Source organism: Anabas testudineus, chromosome 7 (genome assembly GCF_900324465.2).
Source record: "Anabas testudineus chromosome 7, fAnaTes1.2, whole genome shotgun sequence".
Taxonomy (NCBI): domain Eukaryota; kingdom Metazoa; phylum Chordata; class Actinopteri; order Anabantiformes; family Anabantidae; genus Anabas; species Anabas testudineus.
The window spans coordinates 10,086,495-10,111,378 of NC_046616.1; the positions used below are offsets into that span (position 1 = coordinate 10,086,495).

Sequence of the window (24,884 nt, forward strand, 5' to 3'; positions counted from 1 at the left end):
AGTTCTTTCTTCCTTTCAGACAGTTTTCAGTCGCCCTTCGAAGCGCACAGGAAACAGGAACTTTTGCAGTGACTAACTTCTGACAATGCCATAACTGGAATTTATTTCAGATGCAGGCTTGTGCGTATTTACAGATACAGATGTACATTACATGTACAACCCAAACACACAATCATGGTAAATGAAAATGAAAAGCTGCAACGACTCAGATCATTTTTATAGTTACACGCCACGCGATAACCACACGTGGCTTTCAGTGTGATAATTAAGAGACAAAGAATTGAGTGTGTACTGTAGTAACTATGTCTCATGAATCTGAGCGAGACTTTCTGTGAACCACACACTTCTACGGTTTGTCTAAATCACTGCTTTCCTACAATATTTTACTGGAGCTTGACTGTTATGACAGGTTTATCATGTGTTCATCAGCACAGAAGGCACAGAGTTAGTGGTTAGAGTACCTCTTTGTGTGTGTGTGTGTTTGTGTGTGTGTGTGTGTGTGTGTGTGTGTGTGTGTGTGTGTGTGTGTGTGTGTATGTGTGTGTGTGTGTGTGTGTCCATGATTGGGCCCACCCAGGAAGTGACTCCACCCTGTCGTGATGTACAGAATTCCCCCTTTTGCTAAAGGGAAGAGAGGGAGCTGTTGGCGAGTAACTTCGCAGTCCACAGCGTCTCCATCTGCCCTTCTCAAAAGACTCCATTGTTCCCAGCAGTCCGTGGCAAGAGAGTGAGCTAAAGAGAGTTATGAAGCCCTCTGGTGAGGCAGAGGTTGGAGTGGTGGGTGTTGGGCTGCTGCCTAAAACCACATGGAGGAGAGGGAGCCGGACACAGAGCATCTCTGTGTGACTCACAGCCTACTGTTGGAGCTTTGCCTCAGCTTCACAGCAACGTATGAAAAAACGCCACAACATGACAGAAAAAACACACCTAACTGTCAGAGGGCTCAACGGAATAAACGGTTTATAGCCATATGGTCCAAAATACAGTATTTGCTGCTGTCGCACTTTGAAAAGAGGTTGGTTTCTTTTTTTTTTTTTCTCAAGCATTACTTGAATGGGCCAATAAGAGTGAGCAGCCGTACCCTGTGGATGATGAGAGTTGCACTTGGACACAGAAAATAAGTGCCATAAGATTTAAACCATGAAAAGTACACTCACTATTAGGTACTTCTATCCAATCTAATGCAATGCAACGTAACAGCTCTGTTGTGAATTCTGTTTCTACACAGTAATAATGTCCGTTTTTATCGAAACTGTCTGAAAGATAATAATTCTACTGCATGTTATTTGGAGGTCATAGGACAATATGACCTCGGTAATAAGAATAATCATGGCAGACCTGTATTGTATTGCATAAATTGCATAGGTTTACAGGACCAACTCAAGCATGCACTGCTGGTCAACAATATGTAGACTTTAAGGTATGTAAAGTATTAGAAAAATATTTGAAAATGACAGCCTGACATACAGAGAAAAAGTGTTTCAGAAACAAAAGACAACAGAAAGTGTTCAGTAAACTATTTAGTAAAATGTATAGTGCATTCAGTGGGTTTACAGTTTTTTTTATTGAAACATGATGAACAAAAATGTTGCAATTAAATAAAAGATTCAAACAAATGAGATGGCACAAAATAAAGACCTTGAACTGATAATACGTGGCAAAGCAGATGGGAGGACACAAAAACATGTCGTTGCAAACGTTTGCAGTGTCTAAAGCCTATTCATCGAACATTACATCACTCATTCAGTGCACGTATTAAACGAGTTTAAAAAGCAAGCAGAGCCAAGCAGAGACGTCATTATTTGTACACCGTTTAGTACACTCACAACTGCAAAAATAGCAATTAGGGGCATTACTGCCTAAAATTGTGCACTAAAACCGAGTGCAACCATAAAATGTCATCTTTTGTATGCAATCTGGGGTTTGCACTGTTTAATTGCTGAATGGCTGTTCTGGCAATCTGCCTAATTACAAAAGTACTATGACTCCATTGTCAAGACAATGCTATCACTATGTCTAGTTCGCTTTTATATGGAACAAGCCAGAAGTAATCAAAGCTGTTGTTTTTGGAATGGGTGGCAGTTAATAAAGTACAGTCAATTCACAATAATAACGCACTTCAAAGGTTAAAATCCTCCGAGAGAATACCAGAGCCACCAGTGGCACAAACCCTTCTGCTGAATTTCACAGATATGTATTACGTTTTTATATGTCAGTGTTAAAGTGGGCAGAGTGTCACGTTACTCTTGGAATTAATGGCGCCTTTTCTCTTCTGTTAGCCCCATGTTAGCCCTTCAGAGCTCATGGGTGATATATCAGAAGAGCTTCTGCACACAGTGCTTCATATAGCTGAGCAACATGACAGGGATTCTGTGTGTTTCAACTGGTGCTCAGGGTGGTTTAAAGGCCACAATAAAAGCCTATTTGTCTGCATGTAATGTGTTGTGTTTAATATCAGATTCTAGACTATGGAACTGAAACATAAGAGAAGTCATTAGCTGTATACTATGTAGTCCCTTTGCATTATATATACATACTGTGGAATTTGTAACAGTCTTGCCTGCTTTTTTCACTTACTTCCGCCGTCTTGGTGTTTCTAATTTACTTGTTCTGTATTTTCCATTTTTATATCAGTCACTATTATCACTTTTATTTTACAAATATTTCTCCTAGATGTCAGATATTCCCCTACTCCTACTGTGTGTTTTTTTTTTTATTATTAAAATGCACTTTAAAAGTTTCTTTGTGACATCGTGTCATAAGCTTTCATTTTGTTCTGTCCGGGAGTAGAAGAAGACGGAGCCTTTTAAATCAGCAGCTCCGGTGGCGTCAGGGAAGTGAGGATGTTCGCTTATGTATCCCTCGTGTCTCACATGCATACAGTACATACATAAACACACACAAACCTCCCTCCTCCTCTTTTTTGGCAACAGTCCGGAGACCTGGTCAGATTGGTTTAGTTCTGGTGTCGTGCTTGTTTTAATGATCGGAAATGATGTCACAGTTCAGTAGTTCAAAATTTCCAGAACTTTGGGTTCTCCTGCTTGGCCGTCGTCGTCCACCTCAAGGGCTGTGGAATAAAAAAAAGCAAGAGAGATATAATCAGTTGTTACACAGGTGATGACAGTTAGTTGCTGGCTGGGAGGATTATTGGAAAGGTTAATGGAAAGTTCTTCAATCGACAGCACAGTAGTCAGACTGTCAGAGGGTCACAGGACTAGGCAAACATCAAGCTTTGTCAGTAGTTTCTGGGGAAGTGGGGGGCTGATGGCTGAGCAGTTAAAATGATTAGCTGAAAGAATCAAGTAGAGAAACCATAACACTGTCTTTCTTGTTTTGATTTTTTGTTCTTGGAGGACCTGTGACATAAGAAACACTCATCATTAGTGAGACATGCAGTTCATGGCAGTATTCTCAGTGGGAGAGGGTGTGGTCCATGGGAATACTACAGCTACAACGGGCCCTCCATCACTCCCATGATGTAAAGTCAGCCTTCAAATATGTTCAGTACCAGATACCAATTATGGTAGAAATGCTAAGCAGATTGTGTTCATCTTATTGCACACACATCTCTTGGTCCAGGGCCGATTACGTTACTGCCTGTTTTCTTTTAAATCGTGTGTCAGTGATGACTAAAAGCTCACACAGTTTCACTCCATATTTAGAGTAAGTCAGCAGCAGGAACTCATTGCACAACATGAATGTCTCCAACTGTGTGTCTAACAGCAGAGGAGAGTTACTTACGAGTATTTTCCCATCCTCCTCACCACAGCAATCACCACAGCGATGACGATGACCACTGCCAACAGAGCGCCGATCACGATGCCGGCTACCTGACCAGAGCTCAGGCCCTCTGAGAGACAGGGAGACGAACAAACTTTAAATCGTGTCAGTTACCTTTAAAGCCCACAGAGTTCATTCGTCTAACACGTGATATCAGTCAAAATCAACATCTGTATTTCAGACTGAAAGGCTTTGCACCTACCCAGCTTCCACCCCACACATTCCTCACCTGCTGTGTCGTCTTCAACAACCACCTCTCCACCCAAGTCGGCCTCAGCAACTCCAGGCCCCATGGTCTGCTCGGACTGGTCTGTCGGGCCGTCGGTCTCCACAACAGGAGGGGTGGTGGTGAGGGGTTCTGGTGCTCCAGTAGTAACAGTAGATCTCTCAAAGGCATCTGTGTTAGATGGTGTACTCGTCTCCTGGAAAACTTCTAATGTGATATCTTGAGGGGTCATCGATGTTTCGGGTTCAGGAGGACGGCTGGTAACAGCAGCAGATGTTTCTGTCATAGTCGTAGTAACCTCATCGGTCATGTATGTTCCAGTTCCAGTGGACAATGTCAAATTATGTTCTCCAGGGACTGATGTGGGGCCTGGGCAGAGAAATTAGATCATTAAACATCAAAATAAATGTTTTTTTGGGTACAACAATATCACAAGCAGCATTATCTAGAAACATGTTCGTTATGTTGATTATGAACCTTTGTATCTTTTTAAAACAATCCAATTTTATAAAAGTGGCCATACAATAAAATATGAAATGATCCTAGTAACAAAGTGAGGTTGAACTTGATTTCAGTAGCAGAACAAAAAGTTAACCAACAGAAAATTCCCTCAGTCTGTCAGGATCTGTGAAAAAAGGTTAAAACAAACATGGGAAATGTTTGGATTTCTCCCTGACATCTCATGAAATGACATAACCTTTCCTCTTTCTCACACTATCTCCCAACATCAGCGCACAGCTACCGTGAAAGCGGGACTGCCACACCCCATGACTTCATAACGCCTACATCCTCCCTCCTTTTCTCCACCCCTGCATCTTGTCTTCAGGGCTCACGTACTGGCATGCCATATCCTCTGCCTCATTTCCTGTGGAAGGAGCAGCCACCGCACCGGCTGATGCGAGGAGAGAGCACAGCGAGGCCTGTTAGGCTTCATTCACTTGACTTGTGCATTTGCTGAAAGGGGGGGGGGGGGGTGTAGTGACAACGCGGCCTTGTGAGAGAAACACCATCAGTATGAGATTTGCAGTTTTTAGTACTTTGTTTAGTTATTACCATTAAATCAATCTGATTCTAAGTAATTCAGTGACATCTAACATCTAACGAAGGTCTTTCTCTGAGCTCAGATGTCTGGGTTTGCAGTAAAGTGGACGCTCCCTTTTTGTATTTAGGAACTGGATAAAGACATGCATTTATCCCTGTGTGTTTCATCAAAGTCTGGACTATGAAGTGTCCTCGATTCAACCTAATCATTTCCCTTCAATAACCCTAGCTCCATGTCCCCACATTCAACATCCTCCCAGCCACAACTGAAAGCTCAGCCTAGACAACCCTTCTTCAAAATTTCAGTGTGGCACCAAAATTACGGTCTACAGTGAACTTTCCACTGACAAGATGTTGGCCTAAAATTGCTTCTTCTCTTTGGAAAAATAAAATCTAGTTCTCTCTCAAAACCCGTCGTAGTGTAGAGAGCAGAATCCAGCATCAGCGTGAGCTTCTAAACTGAGAGTCTGACATCACGTCTCTCCACCTCTGTTTTCTCCAATTGTTCTAACTACTTGAAATAACAGAGAATACTTTACAAGGGTTAAAATAACTCTCAATGGCTGGACATGTATAACGGCGGGCGCACTTATTCCTGGTCCTGTGCTGGCTGGTGCGTTCATTAGCAACAGACGGGGTAAATATAACAAAACATTTGTTCCCACTGCAGCAGAGAGCTGAATGGGATTTTCAAACAGCGACTCAGACTGTTCTGAACATCTGTTAGTGATGATAAAATAGTCTGTGCTTCACTAAGTATGGTCGTCTGCTATGTACAATCGCCCCCTCAAACTCCACTAACAATTGTTTTATTATGTGCACAGTTCCCACAATTAGCTCTGAGTAGTATTTCCTCCCCACTGTGCTAACTTTGCTGGGTTAATAGCAGCAGCATTGGTAACACAGGGAAGTTGCTCACATGCATGTGGTGTCAACCGGACACTCTAAAACCCTCACCTTTGCATCGTGTAAAACTCTACACACAAAACCCTGCAGCGCTGCTAAGTTGGAATATGGAGTTGAAGTTTGTTTTTCATTCTTTCAGTCCCTGACTAAGAAATGTTTATGTAATTGTGGCGTTATCCTTGTTATTACAAATTTTTCTGTGGTGTGCTCAGGTCATTTTAGCCACAATTACATCATTTTGACCACACATGCTCTCTCACATCGTCTTCCATGTAAAGCATTAAAAAGCCTGAAATTATCCTGCCACTCAACAAGTGATAGAAGCGCCACAGAGCGGCTACCGATGTGTACTGTATGTGCGCACATGTATTTCTGTGTACATGAGTGACTAACTTTAGTTCAAAAACATCACTTTGAGGACATTTTGGTTGGTACTCTCAACTTCAAAGGGCTCTTTGAGGGTTGAGACTTGGTTTTTTAGGGTAAAATTGGGGCTCGAAATTCAGTTTTTAATAGTAAACGGTGTAAATTAGTGTCCTCACTATAGGAAGATGTGTGTATGTTTGTGTGTACATGTCTTTCTATGTTAATATGAACAAATGTTGTCACCATGTGTTTGAGAATAAAAACGTGGTTTTAACTTTTAGAATTAACTTTAGATTACAGTATGGTAACAGTTAGGGTTAGTTGTTTAGTTTTGGGCAAGGTCCTAGGAAATGCATTACTGTGTATCTGAGCATCCTCACAAATTGACCCACATAACTGTCTAAACACTTCTGGCATACACACGTTTATTTGTTATTCACATTAAGTCATTGTCTCACTATTCCCATTCATTATATAAAAGGTGAATAAGCTTATGGATAAACAGCACACATAAAACTAACATATACAGGTAAATATAAGTAAGCAGAACACAAGTGGTGATGACACTGTCTTCAAAAGCAAACTGTGACTGTGAACGATGGGCTGTAGATAAACGGGTAGAGACAGAGAAAAAGGCAAAAAGAGTCAAATGTGAGATAAGTGGTACAGGAAATCACAGAAACGCTGGGACAAAGAGGCTGGGGCACCCTTGTTGGGCGTCATTTCTGCCCAGCATAAACAAACCTCCAGACAGTGAAAGAGAGAGGGAGGGACACAACAATACACAGTGTGAGACAGGAAAGGAGGGAGTAGCAGTTTCCACCTATTACTATCACAATCAGCTGTCACTGAGACACCCCTCGTTTGTCTGCGTGCTTGTGCATAAGCTGTTAATTCATCTATGTAGGAGGATAAGATGCCGTGCAGAGAGTGCGAGGGAGTGTGAGCGTGTCCACCTTTAGAGCCCTGGAATGTTTTTGCAGCACCGGAGGAGGTAATGTGAGAGATATAGGTGGCCTGCCCATCTCACTGCACTGAGGAGATGCCGCACGATGTAACCTCCCCCACTAAACCAGTGAGAGTCAGCGATGGAGACAGACAGGAGAGTCGTTGCTGGAGAGCCAGTCTTATCACAGACACAACACAATGAACATTCACACCTGCACAGGAAACTGCTTTTTCCCTCTCCTGGTCCAACAACCACTAAATATATACAGATATCACCGTAGCATCACTGAAGTGAGCATCGTGATGTACTTTAAACCTTCAAATCCTTCTCCTACATCATTAAACACCCACCTAGTTGTGTGAGTGTTCCTTAGTCAGCAGCTTCCCTTTTTTCTCTTGCGGTCTCTTGCACCATGTCTCACCCTGCAGCACATGTAGGTGTTAGCGACGTGAGACATTTGTGTTTGTACTCAAAGAGGGGACACACAAACACACACAGAGGTTTGGACCAACCTCTGCCTCCGACTTCTCCAGTCGTCCAGTGGCTTGAGCTGACTGCAGGAATCTTATTCCTTCTGCAGATGTTTCAAAGTATGACTGAGCATCTTTTCTCAAAATGAGACGTGGGTACGTGCAAAGTGCTCATATCTCATGGTCCCTCTTTACCAGCATGTGTCTCATATTTGAAGTATGAGCACAACATTTGAGTCATTTCTATAAGTGGGCACTGACCTTTCCATTCAACAGCCAGATGTGACAGGATGTTAAAGACCCAGAGAGGCAGACAAAACTCATTAAGAAGGAGACCAAGGAGGGGGGGAGGTGGAGTGTTTTACAGGATACGTGGGGTTTGCTAAGTAGCAAGCGCAAGGGAGTTTAAAAAAATAAACATTTGTGAAGCAGAAAGTATTCACACACGTTTTATTGTGTCGTAAATTAAAATTTGAAATTGTCATTGTCTCCATCCGCCTGTGTTCAATGACACATAATGACAAAATAGAAAAGATATGTTGAAAACGTATTAAAGATTAAAATCTAAAATCAAAGGCAGTACTTTGTGGAGGGGTTTTAGCAGCAGTTGCAGCTTTGCGTCTTCTTGAGTAAGTTTTAAAAGCTTCGCACACCTGGATTTAGGCAGTTTATCTTATTCTTCCTGGCAGATCCCCTCAAGCTCCATAAGACTGGAAGGGAAGCATCTCTGCACCACCATCTTCAGGTGTTTGGTTTGAAACTAAGCCTTGGCTGAGACCACGCAAAGACATTCAGAGACTTGTCTTGACGCCATTTCAACACTGTCTCGACTGTATGCTTTGGCTCGTGGTTGTGCTGAAAGGTTAACTGTCACCAGAGCCTCAAGTCATATGCAACCTGGATCTTGTTTTCTTCAAGGATCTCTGTATTTTGCAGCATTCATCCTCAACTCTGACCTATCTCCTGTCCCTGGCTTGACTCTATGGCTTGAATTGTGTCCTGACATGTAGTGTTAGTTGTGTGACCTTATATATATACACAGGTGTGTGCCTTTCTAACCAATGATGCCACAGGCAGACACATCTCAAGTAAGACGGCATCTGTTTGGGGTTTGGCTACTTTTTTAAGTTACAGATATTAATTTCTTCATCATTTATTCAGAAGATTGTGGAAATCATTGTAAAGGTTATTTTTCCAATTCAGAACGTCCACAGAAATGGGGCAGCCATATCAGCTCCATCTGCTAAAGGTTGTTGTTTAAAAATAGGCAGAGCCCCTCTCTGCTCCCCGGGTCTCAACACTATCCCTGTTCCCCAGTATCCAGACTCATTAAGTTGAAACAGGGGAAGGCGCAGAAAGTTAAAGAGGGCCATTAAGAGACGCTGAGTGGCAAGGGAAGAAATTTAAGTGGTAGTGCTTGATACCCCACCAAAGATGGGTAAAAGGCGGCCAACATGTGGCTAAAAGAGGGTGGGGCACCTCTTAAAGCTCATCACATACCGGGTGCGCTCTCTCTTCCTGTTCCCTTGCTCCGCTCTCATCCATATGACCCTCTTAAAAATAGAGCCTCTCTCTATTAATACACGCCAGCAAACCAGACCTGCCCTGCCCTCAGGCCTCAGCAACACCCGGGTGTCTAAAGCTTCTCATGGGCAAAAAAGAAATAAGAAAGAAAGAAAGAAAGAAAGAAAGAAAGAAAGAAAGAGGAAACACGAGAAAGAAAGAGAGGTGAGAGAGAGAGAGAGAGAGAGAGCAGAGATGTAAAGAAAGATCTGGGAGAATAGTTGCAGCAAGCAAGAAATGATCAGGAGTAAAGTGAGAGGAGACAGCAGATAAACTTTCAGTTTAATGTGTACAGTGTATGTTGCAGTTTACAACCCCCTCCCACCACCACCCCAACGTACCAACCCCTCGCTCCCTGTGCATGAGCACTGTTTTGGGAGTCTTCCAAAGGATATTCCTTTCTTCTCTTTGCCAGTGCCAAACATTTACAGACACGAGGCAGCAGAGCTCCTGCTATTACATCACATTTCTGTCTTGTGCCTGTGAATCAGACGTTTCCTTTTTGCCAAGAGTAGTTTAAAAATAATAGGGAGACAGTGACACAGAGGAACGTTGTCTATTAAATTCAACATTGAACCACAGTATCGGACCGTCTCCTCCTTAAATTAACACAATGTGTTCTTTTTATATCATGATTTTCAGCTATGAGTTCAACCAGAGTCAAATATATCAAAAGCACATTTCATTGATGATTTGACAGTTAAAATATTAAATAATATAATATGCGTTTTTAATAGTTTGACGATGAACCATATTTACTAGTTAAGAAGATAGTTAAGAAATTAAAAGTGAGCTTATCTTCCCATCTGAAACCACACTCCAGGCTGTTATTGTTCAATCTACAGGGATTAAACGAGACAAAGAGTGGTGTGCTGTGGGCACATGGAGGCAGAGGGAGAGAGAGGACGCAGTGTGCTAACAGCAAGATGGTTCACTTACTTGCATGTGTGAAGGCACAGAAAGGGCCAACCAGGGCCAACAGAAGCAGTAGCTGACGATTCATGGTGGTGAAAACTTTTCTCCTCCAGTCACAACCTTTAGGGACTTCCTTGGGGTAAAGAGCACGACACCACAGCCCTCGCACACAAGTCAGCCTCTCCAGAGGGAAAAAGTAAAGAAACAAAATAGGCTTCACAGAAAGTTTGGAAAAGTAATGACTTGAGATCCTTTTTAATTTGTGGAGGTGAAGACGAACGGGCTTAGCTGGGGCGGGTTGCTCCTGCAGCTGGAGGAGGAAGAAAAAGAGTGGTGGAGGGATGTAGAGACTGAGAGAGAAGCTCTGACCACTGGGAGGAAGTGGAGGGAGAGACACAGACTGGCACACAGCATAGGAGAGTAAAGTGTGTGTAAAGTGACGGTGGAGGAGGGGTGCTGCTGCTACTGGTGGTGGGCTGGGCGGCTTGTCGAGCGAGGGGCAGGTTGGGTTGGGAGGAGGGTGTCTGGATAGGGCCGGTAAAGTGGTTTCAGCCCTGTGGTCCAGCCCCGTGCTTCTTGGTGCATAGCCAGTCCAATATCAGCAGAACACACACACACACAAACTCACTTGGAAACACAGATAAATAGAGCGTTGACTTACGCTCACAGGCCATTTTATTTGATACACCTGTACAAGCTAATGCAGCCTAATAAGCAGTAAACTCTACTTTTATAAGGTTATAATTTCCCAGTTCTTGTTGAAAACTTTTAGAAAGGTGATAAATCTACTATCTGTTTATTATTGAGGTCAAAGTGGGTGGTGGAGACACACTGGAGTGTGTTATATTAAGAAGCCTATCTAATGTTTTGGCAAATCTATTTATATACATGAGGAGGGCTCTCTTACGACTGAATAGAGTTTCACTAGGTGTTACCTATAAATCTATAGCAGGACTAAATTTAAAAAAAAACAAAACAATGAATGAAACAAACAGATGTAATGCATGTGGACCGATCTCTTCTATCATTAATCTTGCTCTTGCAAAGAACAGAGGCGGCACACAGTGGCTGACAGACAGCAACATGAGAGAGAGAGAGAGAGAGAGAGAGAGAGAGAGAGAGAGCTGCTTTTTACCAGGTTTTCCCAACGAAAAGGAGCCGAAAATACAGTTAGGACATTGTGTGACTTTCACACAAGCGGGCATGGGTGGTCTATGGGTGAGTTTACATGAACTGAAGCTGCTTGGCACCAGGCTGACACCTGTTGGACAACAAGCTGCAAAGGTCAAAACAACACAGAGCAGAGAAATAGAACGTTATCGTAACAGTTAAAATTAACGGCCCCTCAGTTTCGTTTCATTTTACATGGACCCCTATTAACAGTTTTACAAAATGCAACACTTTGCACAGCAACGCATCTGTTATCATTAAAAGTTTCGAACATGCACACCTGCCAACAGCTGATGAAATAAAGACAGAGGATACGAGGTTAGCGCAGTAAAAATGGTCAATGACATTTTAATAAACACTTAAACAGATTGTAACTGTTGAACTGCCATACACAGATTATTTATGACACACAAAACGCCAATGGCAATTTTTTTATCACTTATTTACAATATACCGACGGTATTTACATACTGTGTCTCCTGAAGGACAAATAACAAAATACTTTCTCGTCATTTGCGGTTTTGTTTTTATCAGTCAAACAAAGGAGTAACATACTGTTATTTACAAAGACAACAACACACAAACACACGAGATATATATATTTATATATATGCTGGTCACTGTAATACAGCATTTAATGGCAATAATAAAGAGTATTTTTCTTTTTTTCTACAGTGAGACCTTGTTTTGACCATCTGAACAATCACCAAGATCTTCCAAGCCAAAGAGCACTTTAAGGTCCCATATTTCACTGTGTACTCACTTAATACAAAAAGTATTTGTTTCTTATGTGGTTTTTCTTTTAGCTGTATGGAGCTGTATGCTAAAGGAAATCAGAGAGGACTATACACACATACACAGACAAAATTAAACATCACAGTAAAAAAAAAAAAAAGGCTGAAACTTTGCTTTGTCTTTGCTCCTTTGCTGATCTACTTTTTTTTTTTTAAATGTCTTTTAAAACCAAGAAATAAAAATCTTATATTTTTCTCAGTCACTAGACGCTGTCAACCTTGCTGTTGTGCAAAAACTGCTCTTCTCCTACCAAAATGAGACATCTTAAATTCACAGTCAGCCTTCTTTAAATAGTCATACTTGATATGCATGTTCCCAAAAATGATTCAACATTGAAAAACGGAATTATATCTTAGAAAATTATGTGTTATTGTTACAAAGTCCAAGTCTAGCCAGTGTCCCGTTCTCAATTTAATTAGTGGCTGTTGTTTGAGCTACTGAAATGCTTTTTCCACAGTATACCATGAGTTAGCTTATAAGATGACACATTAAGTTTTGAAACCTTTGGAGCACAGTCACTTTGACACTCGCTGTTCACCAACAGGAAGCGAACATTGACAGCACCTTACAACACACACATTCTTCACATTTAGAGAAGTTCAATGGCAGAGATGTGAAGATGTTTATGAATGTAACACCCTGAGAGCATGGCTTTATGGACTGTTCCACAAACACAAAAGTAACAAGTAACATGGGCACAAACTGTAAAAACTGAAGAACCTGAATCTAATGTGACAGAACACAGATAAAGAAAGTACCGGTTGTGGTGCATAGAAATATTTTTTAGGCAGAGGAAGCAAAATGGTGTCTGTTTTAACCACCAGGTGGTGCTCTACTCAATAATTACTAATTCAAATTGAACATGCCCCATCATTACTTTATCCTTCAAGTAAAAAAGTGCTCTGTATTTGGATAAACAAAGAAGAGGAGAAAATCAAATAAACATTTTGACCTGTGGAATATGTGGATTATTTACTGCAGGGAGTTTGGAGAGGGCAAGGTTTGGATTTATTTTGCGCCACAGGTGCTAAAATGTTTGCAGACATGGGTCACGAGTTATAGCTGGAAAAAGCAAAAAATGAAGAACAGCAAAAGGAAAGAATTCACAGACAATACAAACTACACTTTGGTGACTTATAACCCTGTTGGCAATGGCGGACACAACATGAGACAATTCAGAGAGCTTCAGACGTCCTTTTGCTTTGGACGATGTGTGTTTACATGTTGGCTTGGTCCAATTCCTGTTTGTGTCATTTTTTTGATTGTCTTTAGAGTCATCATACACTTGTATCAGAAAAAAAGGCCAGCAATTAAAAAAATTATTTTCCTTTTGTTTTCTGTTGGATTGTCTTCTGTTATTTTTCACACTGGTAAAACAGGCAGGTTGGCTAGTTCCATACCGTGCATGTGTTCATGCATCATCTGTGTGTCTCCCTCTCATTTCCAGTCTCTCTCTTTATACCTCTGTTCAAATGACGGCTCAGTTTAGACAATGGAGTCCCAGTCGAAGTCGTCCTGGATGTCGTCTGCAGCGAGCATACGTCTCACCTGGAAGTGTCCCGGGGGAAGCGTGTGCTGCTGCTGCTGGCTCAGCTGGCTGTGGTGACCTGGACATGGAGGAAGAAGGGGGTGAGACTCAGAACCTTAAAGAAGCTTTAAAGCAACTTCCTTAAGAGAATTTTAAAAGAATAAAAATAAAGGTACTCCACCAGTTTGACTAAGTTTACTTTAATACTCAACCCGTGAAAACAGTTTAACAGTGTCTGATGTATTCGGAATAAAATAATAATAATAATAAAAAAATCTGAGCTACTGTAATGGCGCGGTGTGGAACAAGAACAGCAAAGCTGGGAGCTACTATGATTTGAACCACTTTAATACTGACAGCTGGTTAATCCTTAATGTTACAGCATCATTCATCACTTGACTATACATTTATAAGAATACGTGTGAGAAAACTAAAGCTGTATAATTGCAGTGGAGTAAAAAGTAAACCCCTTTCCCTCTGAACTGGAGACTCCAGTAAAGTAGAAGAACCTCAAAATGCACCTGTCATGGAGGGAGCAGTGTTGCCCATGTGGGGGTATCCTGGTGGGCACATTAGAGAGGAAATGTTCTGTCTCGAGTCCATGTACATGTTCCCTGTGGGAACAGAGACAAAAGGACACTGACTGTCAGATGAGTATCCAGCTTTCACACACAAATATGTGTCATGCAGAGTTGTTACAATGAGCACACACAGTTTTACTCGTGTCTAATGCTAAGCTTGAGAAATCCTACAGAATCTGCTGCCACTCAGCTGATTTCCCACTGGTGAAATATCTGCCTGTCTTCATGTATTTACTCCAGTTGCCATGAGCCTGACAAAACTCATAAATCTATTGTAAATACAGTGTAAAATGGGAAAACAATGGCAGATTAAGGAGAATGTATTACAGCTACATAGCACAAAGTTTCAGCCCTTGACACAGCAAGAAACTGCAAATTAATAAGAACCCTCAATATGTGCATGCTGACCCGTGCTGATGTGTTGGTTATGTTGGTTGTGTTGCCCGTGCTGATTATGCTGGCTGGCCTTTGGGTGCATCGCCCTGTGCGGCTGAACCGGATGCTGTGGTGCCCCTGGTGGTGTCGGGTGTTGAGCCTGAGGTTGCGGATGAGGGGCCCCCTGTGGGGGGATGACCCCAGTGGCTGTAAAGAACTGGTTAATGGAGGAACACAGGTCGGCCATCTGGGCAGGGTCCAGCGACCAGTTGTTGAGCTCAGCCTGTCGCATGCTCTCCTTCAGACCTGACAGAGAGGTAGAGGAAACAAAGACGCACATCACGAAGTTTCTCTTTGAGCATCTTCAAAGTTAGCTGATAAGAAAATATACCAAAATTTCTACTTCTCACTATTTCACACCTTCACCTTTGATATGTGACTGCTGCAATTGTTGAAGTTACATCACACTCTGAGTGTGAACTATTATAGTAAATTACAGTTGCCATTTTCTTTGACGGCACAATATCAACAAATATAAGGCTGTAGGTGTTTTATGCATGATTTTATCCACAGGATGTATCAGACATGGCATTTCAGGATCTTGACTATATAAAATAATGTGATGTTGTGAACAGTGCATTCCTTGGGCTCTGGGATTTATAAGGTCAATGAATAGATTAAAGATGAATGCAGATAACATGAGATGAAATACCTTGCTAACATAATCCCTGTTGTTGGGATGCATACTAATGTTTTATTTAACAACTGTCTTGATCTTGCTTCTTAAATCCATAAAGCCCAGTGTTGTTCCACAGTTTTATATAAAAGCAATAATAAAACTAGCTAATAAAGTTATTAGCTAAAACTATTTTACTATTATAATGCAACAAATAAAATCTAAATTACATATCGTATATACAGTACATGCCATCACTAGGATTTTGCTGTCAGTATTGTTTATCCTTACCTATAAGCCACAGTACATTGCTTTCCTAACAATATACCTGTTCACATCTGAAACTACCCGATGGACATGAACCTGTACCACCTTTATTTCTAACAAGTACACTGCTAAGCTTACACTCAACAAACTGTCCTCTGATATTTCTCAAGACCTAATTCATACGGCTTGTGTTTGGCTGCGACAGACACAAGGGGCTTGGTCCCTGCTCTTTGGAGGCGAGCCAGGGACGGTGGAGGATGGCATTACGGTGGTGTGAGGGAGGTCAAGCGCTGCAGGACGAGAGAGAAAGGCAGCGGGACCTTTGTGTTATAAGACCAGCCGTCATAATCCATCGTGTGTGGATGTTGCTGGCTTTGTGCGCTGACCGTGATAAGAGGCTGAGCCGGGGCCTAATTGGATTATTCACATCATACAACTGGGAAGAAGGGGGGCAGTGTGTTTGTGTGTGTGTGTGTGTGAAAGAGAGAAAACACAGACTGGCAACCACTAAGATGCAGGATAATGTCTTTTATAAGGCCAGTACTAATACAACACTGGATATTATAAATTTGTGCCTCAAGGGCAAGTTTATATGAAAGTGTAGAGAGAGGAATCCTAATGGTTTCATCAAAATAACAGCGAAACTGTCAGAATTTGATCAGTTATCAATGTGTCCAAACAGGCTGCAGCACAACACTATCAATGTTCATTTCACATTCTGTTCACACTGATGGCAACAGGACTGTTTGAGGTGTGTGTGTGTGTGTGTGTGTGTGTGTGTGTGTGTGTTACCTTGAAATGGGGACAGGTCAACGTCAGCCCAGTTGTAGCTGGTAGCAATGCGGCAGCTCTCCTTCAGCCAGTCCAGGTTGGGGTACCAGTCTGATGACATGCCTGGGAGACAGCGCGCGCACGCACACACGCACGCACACACACACACACACACACACACACACACACACACACACACACACACACACACACCATTTGCAATTTCTTGTCAATTTATAAAACGTAAATGAATTAGAAGTGAAATTGATGACTAGTTTCACACTCGGTTAAGCTGCAGATTATTTTTGATGATGACTCAGTTGTTTGGTCAATAAAATGTTGCACAAGTCAAAATCTGAGACAACTTTCAAATTTATCTCAGTCTCATTTCTACGATTAACCACAAGGTGGCGTGACTCCACACCGAAAAACATCAGGCTCAGCTCAGCGTTTGGAAAAAAAAAAAAAAATGCTTTTCACCACCCTCACCACAACAATACATTCTCAGTCCAGGGATCAAAGACAGAGGGATTGCTTTCATTCATCCTCAGCTTGGTTGAGGAGAATACTAACCTAGATAAATAATGTCTGAATAGTTCTTTTCTCTGGCCTGAGAGCTGTGTTGCAGAGACACAGAGGAAGGGAAAAAACAAAGACTGGGAATATGTGGAGGAAAAGCCTCAGAGAAGCCTCGGAGATGCCTGTTTGTATCAGCCCAGACTCATAATATCAAATGCTCTGGGAATGTATAGAGGAGTATGTATAATATAAATTCAATGTGTCTGTGCAAAGACAAAACTATTCTGATGTGTTAGGTGTATTACATTTATACCAGAGTGGCTTTGAGAGTCAGCACAAGTAGAATCACTGTTTGGTACTGTGCTGCATCAATAGAAAACAGGAAAGTGAATCATAAACTCTGTGGGTTCCTTTAACAAGAATTAGTAAAAAGGTCACAGCAAATTTCTGGCTTACTGCTGATGGCACGTTTAAGACATTACACTTTGAACGTCAATTTATCCGTTTCACTCCATTGAATCTTAGAGTTTGAATAAATTTATCAACTACAAAATATTGGGAATACGTTTCTGCTCTGATTTCATGGTTTTGGTACAATCTCCTTCTAATACTTCATTCACAGCATCAATGGGAAACAGGTAAACCTGCTAATGACTTGGGAACATCAACACATTGTGTGAAGACGGCCACTGTGATTCCTACCCACAAAGTGAAGTAACTACCAGGTTTGCTTGTATTGTATTGTATTGTATTGTTGTGTAATGTGCAGCAGCACTAGCAATGAACTATGTTCCTGTTCTCACCTGTTGGGCAGGTTTGTCCAGTGTGACTCTGGTGGGAGAGAGATGGGTGCTGCTGGTGCTGCCCATGCTGGCCGTGCGCCTGGTGCTGGCTGTGGGTGGTGTGAGGGGAGAGGTGCTGCTGAGGGTGGTGTGTGTGATGCGACGACTGGCCGTGGTTGTGTTGGTGGTGGTGGCCGCTGCTGCTGCTTCCCGCACTAGGAGAGTGCTGGTAAGAGCAGGCAGTCCGGGACTGATGGCTGGAGTCACTTGCCATCCCCATTAAACCTGCTGAGAAACAAACAAAAAACAAAAAAACAGCATAAAATATTAAAGGTTAAAAAAAAGCAAGGAAGAAAACAAGAAACAGAAACTAAATTGGAGGCTCGGTGTGAAGGAAATGCACTGCTATCCATCTCACCTTACTCTTTTCATTCAACTAAGGCATTTCCCTTGTCTCCACACATACTGTATTTATTCCCAGTCATTCTCACTTATTGTTTAATGCAATAATTTGATCATAATAATAATACAACACTTAAAAAACACATTGTTTTGAGAGATTTGACTGTTCACAGGGTAACTATGTATTAAGATAATTACAGGTTGTATAATACATTATGCAGTAAGCTACTCAACATATTTTCTACTTTTTGGAAATGTAAGTTCTCCTCTCATTTTCAGTTCTCATCAAATTACCATAATTTGGGAATCTTGCAATATTGTACTGTTTCCAAAAATAAGTAACCCTAAACAATGTAATGAGTTCGGGTCAGTTGCTCATTATGAAAATCTCTTTGTCTGATATATGTCGTCAACACACGTCTTCAACTTGTGTTACAGATGTTATATTTCATTTGACTGACAACCCCCAGATGATTCTTATCAAAGGCAGTTTCTTGAATGCACAGGTTCAGCACGTGTGTTTTATGTCCCCTACTGGCTGCAGAAACTGTAAAGTCGGCCGCTACTTACTGGATACTGTCAGATGATGCTGCATTGTGCATTACATTGACTGAATTTTCACTGCTGCCGTAAGGGAGTCATTATACTCTACTTGCTTGTGTGCTTGTGTGTTTTTGATTCAATTTCCTTCATTGCCTATGCTATGTGTATATTCAGTTCTTTTCTGGCAAATGCTTTACAGCCATTATTTTATCTGTTTATTTGCGGGAAGTGTATATACAGCTTATAACTGTCTTGGACTTGCTTTTCCTTCATAACTTATTGTATGGATGATAAGAGGTGAGCACTGACAATTCTTGCATGAACACTTGTGGTTTTGTACTGAAACGCGGCCCTTTTATTTAAATCCTTTGATTTGAATTTGACAAAAAGGAACGTAGCAGTACAGTGTAAAATCAGTTGTTTCTAACTAATCATTTAAAACCTTACCACCTAAGTAAGTTAGTTTGGTCCAGGCGTGTGGTCCTGGATTCAATGAGGTTTTTCAAACGAGGAGATGGGATGCAAATTTTCAAATACAATGGCTGCTTTCCTGCTTGGTCTCACCCTTAAGGGACCCTTTCAAGGATCCACTCAACCTATTTTCGTCTTCATTTTGTTTCTAGGTTTCTTTGTTATATCTTTTTTTTTTTTTTTATTTCAGTAGTCTCATTGTCTTATCTCTTCTGTGTGCGCACCCCTGACCACAAATTGAAGGGGACCTTGTCAGAGGGTGAATCCCAGCAGCAGTTGCAGAGCTCAGCAGAGCGCATCAATCTCCTCAGTTACAGAACATACATGGATGTGTATGGGGGAAGAAAGTGAGAGAGAGAAGGTGATAGGAGGGTGGTGGGACGGTGGGGGAGTCCAAGTGGGAGGAGGCCTGGTGACCTGAAAGCTTTAGGAAGCAATTAGCGAGATGCTTCACAAACTTTAGAACTAATCTAATTAGCTGCTATCAAAGCAGAACCCTTTGCTCTGCTCGACTGCAGATGTGTTTGTGAGGTTTTTTTTCTCCTTCTGTTGAATTCTTCCTCTTAATTGCCTTTACTCATTTGACTGAGCGAGCCATAAAATGCAGATATGCGGAACAACTGATTGTTTGTTTATTAAAATACAATAGAGTAGGAGTAGTGTGTGGTGGGGTTAATACGCGAATGCTTTAACTGCTGTGGAAGCTATGTTAAATCCTTTCAATTGAACGTGAGCTCCAGATCGACAGTTAATTATGAGCATGAAGCCTGACATCAGATTTACAAGTTCTTTTTATCTGTTAACATGATGTTGGATACACACACATGATCAGATTCACACTGAACCACATACGAAATCAGGCTTGGTACTCACCTTGTTGTGAGAAGAACTGCTCAAAGACACACTTGTAAAGACTGCGAAAAGAAGCGCTGAGGTCCTCGAAGTCAGAGAAACAGAGCTGCTTGTCCCGTGACTCTGGGACGGGTAAACCATACTGGGGCTGTGGAGGTGGAGGGGGAGGTGGGGGAGGTTGGGCGGGCTGCTGGAGGCTCAATGACTGGGGCGAAGACTCTGAGTGGCTACTCACCTTCAAGTCAGACAGAAAGGGGAGAGAAAAGAGACGGGCAGACAAATGAGAAAATCAGTGAAGGTATTGGTTTCAGAAAAATACAATAAAGCCCGAGAAAGGTCTCCTGATTCGTTTCATTGAGACCAATAAGGCTGTAGCGCTTGTACAGTGGGGTTCCAGACACAGAGGAACAACAGCATTGTCCAACAAGAAAAGCCAATCCTGGTTCAACTTCTAACACCACAATATGCAACATCACTCACTAAACCACCAATGTAGCCATTACAATAGTGCATGTTCCTGGTAAATTCAATCTTACACCATTTTAGTTGGCCACTTACCATTTTAGGGTTAAGCTGTGATATACAATATTTGATAAATATGAGAATACGTTTAAAAACACATTCACACACAACTGAATAATGAAATTAGTCTGAATAGGAAATATAGCAAACTCTGACATTTTCAGTTACAAATAATGATTTCAATGGAAATTCTTCAATCTTCCACAGCACGCCCAGACCATCATGCTGCCTCCACCATGCTTGACTAAAGGTACTAAGCACTGTTCTAGCATCTTTTCATTTGTTCTGCGTCTCACATGTTCTCCTCTAATGTTCTTCTGTTGGATCCAAAGACCTCAAACTTAGAAGGTGTTGTCTACAGATAAGTCTTCCAATCTTGCATGTCTAATGTCTGTGCTTTTGCCCAACTCAGTCTTTTGTTTATATTGGCCAGTCTGACATATGGCGGCTTATTTTGCATTAGTAGTATATTGCATTAATACATATATATATATATATATATATATATATATATATATATATATATATATATATATATATATATATATACATATATATATATATATATATATATGTGCGTGTGTGTGTGTGATTTTTGTCTGCACTGACCACTGCCTGTCAGTCAACAGTGTTTTACGTTGTGAATCTAATTCAAGAAACAAGAAATTCAGTTGAGAGTGCATCATTGCCGTTAAAATCCAATAATAATCACATTCCTTTGCAAAGAATTTAATTTGATGTCAAACGATGTCTTTCAAATTGAATTTCAACATTAATTAATTCTACAAATCTTGTTTTCACTTCAGGCATACAGTGTCATGATCATACCAAATTCAATTTCATGCAATTAAGAGAAAATCTTTGCTGGCACTCATTTCTTTTCCTATAAACACACAAAACAAAACACAGTGCTTCAAATTTCTCATCTCATATTGTGAATGCAGCCTGTCTTCCTCCACCCTCAATCATCTCATCCCAGCTGTCATCTTCCTCACCATCCACCCAGCAAACACAAGCAATTTGCTGTGATCAGTGTGCCTCCGCAAATATAAGCCAACTTAGTATGACACATCCTCCACACATCTACCTCTACCCAGTAATGGGAGCCTTTTCATCGACTCTCTTGGTGCCTTTGAGATCTCTGCCAGTGATGCCACCAGTAATCACCGTCAGTCAGAAGGGTATCACCTGCACCAGGTAATGAGGCAGAACTAACTCTGATCCCACTGGACTAGACCACAGATGAGGTCTGAAACAATGGGGGAGGAGGGCGAGGGGGTGATGCGGGGAGGAGGAAAACAAAAGATGGCCTCCAGAAATGAGAGGTTAACGAGATGAGATTGCACTGACCTTTGCTAATGCAGGTGGGAGGTGAGCGGGGAAAAGTGATTGATGGTAAAAAGGTGAGCAGCTGTTACAAGGAAGAAATAATGAAGAGTTGGGATTTTTCAGCGCTCCTGTAATTTTGGACCAAATGTTTTTAAACTGAGGTGGACCTTTAAAATTGTATTATATTTGGCTTAAAGGGACAGACAAACACGTTGACGAATATGTACGTCTTTCAAACTTTAATCACCATAGCGGGGAAATCAAGCTGTTACAGAAACATGGGCATAATAGGATGCACTGAATAAAACTCATTTACAAATCCTTTGAGTTTCCCCAAAGGTTTATCCCCCAGGAGAATGAATGTCGTTTTGCTCAAGTGCCGTCGTGTTTCAGATGTCAATGTGCTGTTAAAAGTACAGTAGACATTTCCCCCTCAAACCATTCACATGGCTTCATTTTAAGACTAAAAGAGGTCAAATTATTCAGTTTTTTAATTTTAATATTCATTAGAAGCAAGAATGAGTCAAGTTGGACCTTGGTGGTAGATGTCATGAAGTTCTGCGACCTTGACCTTTGACCAGCAAAAGTCTAGTTCTTAACATAATGTGTTAACAAGAATGTAACGTATTTAAGGTTGTGCTATAAATACAGTTTTCAGGTTAGCTTAAACTTTAAAGCAACACAAGTCATCACTGGAATGGCTAAAAAAACATAAAGTCAAAACTGAGACAGGGAGCAGTTCACGTCCGGACAGATGGAATCTGGCAAAACTAGTCGCTCCTTCATAAAAACTTATTGTCATCTCACACATTGAGATTAATGAGTTCAAATAGCAGAAGGACCTTGTTTTCTGAAGGGTGAGGAATCATTCAAACAGCCAGTGTAAAATCTGGCCCAATATGTCTCAGTCTGTCAGCGGCCTGCCAAGTCTGGAGCCGTTTACTTTGCACCGGCCAAGACCGTAGGCACCAAAACAGTAGACGACATGGGAAAGCCTTGATTGTGTCTGTGCATGTGCAGTATGGATGGAGTAAAAATGTGGTTATGTAATGATGGTGAGTGTGTTAGTGTGTGAGAGTATGGTGGGTGGGCTACTGGTTGGCTTTCTTGGCTTAAGCCTGACATAAACAATAAGAAAGTGTCTCAACAAACGCACACACACACAAAACACACACACACACACACACACACACACACACACACACACACTGCTCTCTAAAACAAAAGAAAACAAACAAAACAACCAGACAGCACAGTCTCAGTGTTTAATTGCTGGCTAACAGAATTAGGAGAATTAATCTGCATTTAACTGGATATAATTGTGCCCTTTTGTTTCAATTGTGCTAATGCTGCAGTGGTCAGGCATCATTTATATGTGTCAGACATGTTTAAGATGATCAGTAAACACAAAGCATGACTCGGATGTTTCCTGCTGTTTGATTTTTGCTTGAAGCACCTCAGCATTTCACACAGGTTTAGAATGTGTTCTGCTGTTTTTGACCCTTAGGAGTGCGAGGGGCTGCAAACTGTATTGATAGTTGGCTGCAAACAAAATTCAATTCACAAGCTAAATAATCAGTGTATATGAATGCAACATACCCAACACAAAACCGCTTTTTCAGTGACTCTGCACTTTCAATCGCATTTCCACACCTCTGAAAGGAAGAAATAATAAATACAAAAATCTTCCCGGGACGGGGTAATAATATAGAGGAGCCCACATACATTTCTAGATGGGAAACGCTATCTGAAATTGCTCTTTTTATTCTTTTTGTTCAAAGTAAAACAGCAAAGCAATAAAATCTATTTAGCAACAGTTTTTCACAACTGAAATTATTTTTTTCGGAGGCTAAAAAAAGTCGTGAGTATGTCTGTTCACTGAATCTGTTCAGTAGAAGTATAATGTCATCCAAGCATGATGAATAAGCTCTGCAATAGACAACTAAAAATATATTAGATTGCAAAGTCTGAAAAAGAAAATGACAGTTTCAGCAGTGTACTGTAGATCCAGTGTTCATGTCATTAGCTGGTTACCACCTCCTCAGTCTGCTAAGGGTGCAGCAGACACCTTCTGTACCAGCGGAGAGTGTCTGGACCGGTGTCTGAATCATTCAGATTATATCAGAATCAAGTGAACACAGAACATTTAATCATTTTAGTTTGATTTCAGTTTTTTTTCCTTTTTTATCCGTCATTTTAAGATAAAAAAACAGACGAACAGTGGGAACTAACGTGTCCTGCAGCAGCTTCAGGTCAGCTGCTGTAACTAATTCCCCTGTAACAATCATTAGACTGTCACTCAAAATAAATAAAAGATCTTACTGGTGTGTAGCTGTGTACGTTGCCACCGCTGCTGACGGAAGTGTTCAGGTTGTTAAGGTTGACAGACGCCAAACTCTGCTCGGAAAGACTGTTGCTCAGGCTGCCGCCCAGACTCCCAGGACTCTCACTGCCTTCTGCTTCATGGTTATACAGAGCAACCTACACACACAGACACACACACAGGCACACACAGGATCCATGTTAACATGACAATAAAGGGTTTTATATAGAGCCGACGTTTTGAGGTAATACAGCATATAAATTCCATCAAAGGCTGTGACTCATGATTTTATTGTTCCTCATTGCCTGTTTTGTTGCTCTCCCACATTTTGTCCATTTACCAATTTATAGACTTAAGTGAACACTACCCACTTCAACAAGTTATTCACGCATCATTAACTTATGAGACAACTCATGGGGAAATATGGAAATTAAAGTGCTAAAAGCAAATTAGCCTTGCTTCTTCCGGAAACCCAGAACCTAAGAATTAAACATTGTGATTTTGATTAAATGCCTTGACCGAGAGACCACAGAGTAAAGTAATTTCACTTTACTGACTGAGAGCTTGGCAGCGATGAAGACACAAGTTTCACTTCAGAGGAAGTACTGTACACTGCATTTTGTCTAGTGGTGACAGATCGCACTGCTTTTAAAAGCGATGCCTCAGGATTATGTTGAAACATGTTTCTCTTGTTTTGTTTGACTGTCAGTGCTTGTGAAGCCGAGCGCCAGCATCGCCTCCAGGCTATCTTTAATTGTA

General features: G+C 41.3%; 2 protein-coding genes across 2 annotated transcripts in view; both read right to left on the reverse strand.

Annotated features, from left to right (window-relative positions):
• Window positions 1-2,078: 2,078 nt before the first annotated feature.
• On the reverse strand, window positions 2,079-10,639 carry si:ch211-156j16.1 (uncharacterized protein LOC564557 homolog). Its single transcript, XM_026368758.1, has 4 exons — window positions 10,244-10,639; window positions 4,013-4,378; window positions 3,745-3,853; window positions 2,079-3,070 (listed from the first exon to the last, which is right to left on the reverse strand). Exons 1-4 carry the CDS (start codon window positions 10,305-10,307, stop codon window positions 3,064-3,066), a joined length of 546 nt encoding a protein of 181 aa, XP_026224543.1. The 5' UTR covers window positions 10,308-10,639; the 3' UTR covers window positions 2,079-3,063.
• A 1,086-nt stretch (window positions 10,640-11,725) lies between these two features.
• The window catches only part of LOC113166803 (forkhead box protein J3-like), a 44,463-nt gene continuing 31,304 nt past the window's right edge, over window positions 11,726-24,884 (reverse strand). The window contains exons 7-13 of the mRNA XM_026366969.1: window positions 24,125-24,283; window positions 19,973-20,186; window positions 17,705-17,971; window positions 16,404-16,505; window positions 14,702-14,974; window positions 14,234-14,326; window positions 11,726-13,791 (exon numbers count right to left, since the gene is read on the reverse strand). Coding sequence (XP_026222754.1) covers window positions 13,670-13,791; window positions 14,234-14,326; window positions 14,702-14,974; window positions 16,404-16,505; window positions 17,705-17,971; window positions 19,973-20,186; window positions 24,125-24,283 — 1,230 coding nt within the window. The 3' untranslated portion in view covers window positions 11,726-13,669. The remainder of the gene's footprint in view (window positions 13,792-14,233; window positions 14,327-14,701; window positions 14,975-16,403; window positions 16,506-17,704; window positions 17,972-19,972; window positions 20,187-24,124; window positions 24,284-24,884) is intronic.

Coding starts and splice junctions, on each gene's coding strand:
- si:ch211-156j16.1 (XM_026368758.1), bottom strand. CDS start 10,307: ATGAATCGTCAGCTACTGCTTCTGTTGGCCCTGGTTGGCCCTTTCTGT. Junction 4,379..10,243: donor CTGTGCCTTCACACATGCAA/GTAAGTGAACCA, acceptor TTCTCTGCCCAG/GCCCCACATCAGTCCCTGGA. Junction 3,854..4,012: donor TGTTGAAGACGACACAGCAG/GTGAGGAATGTG, acceptor CCTGTCTCTCAG/AGGGCCTGAGCTCTGGTCAG.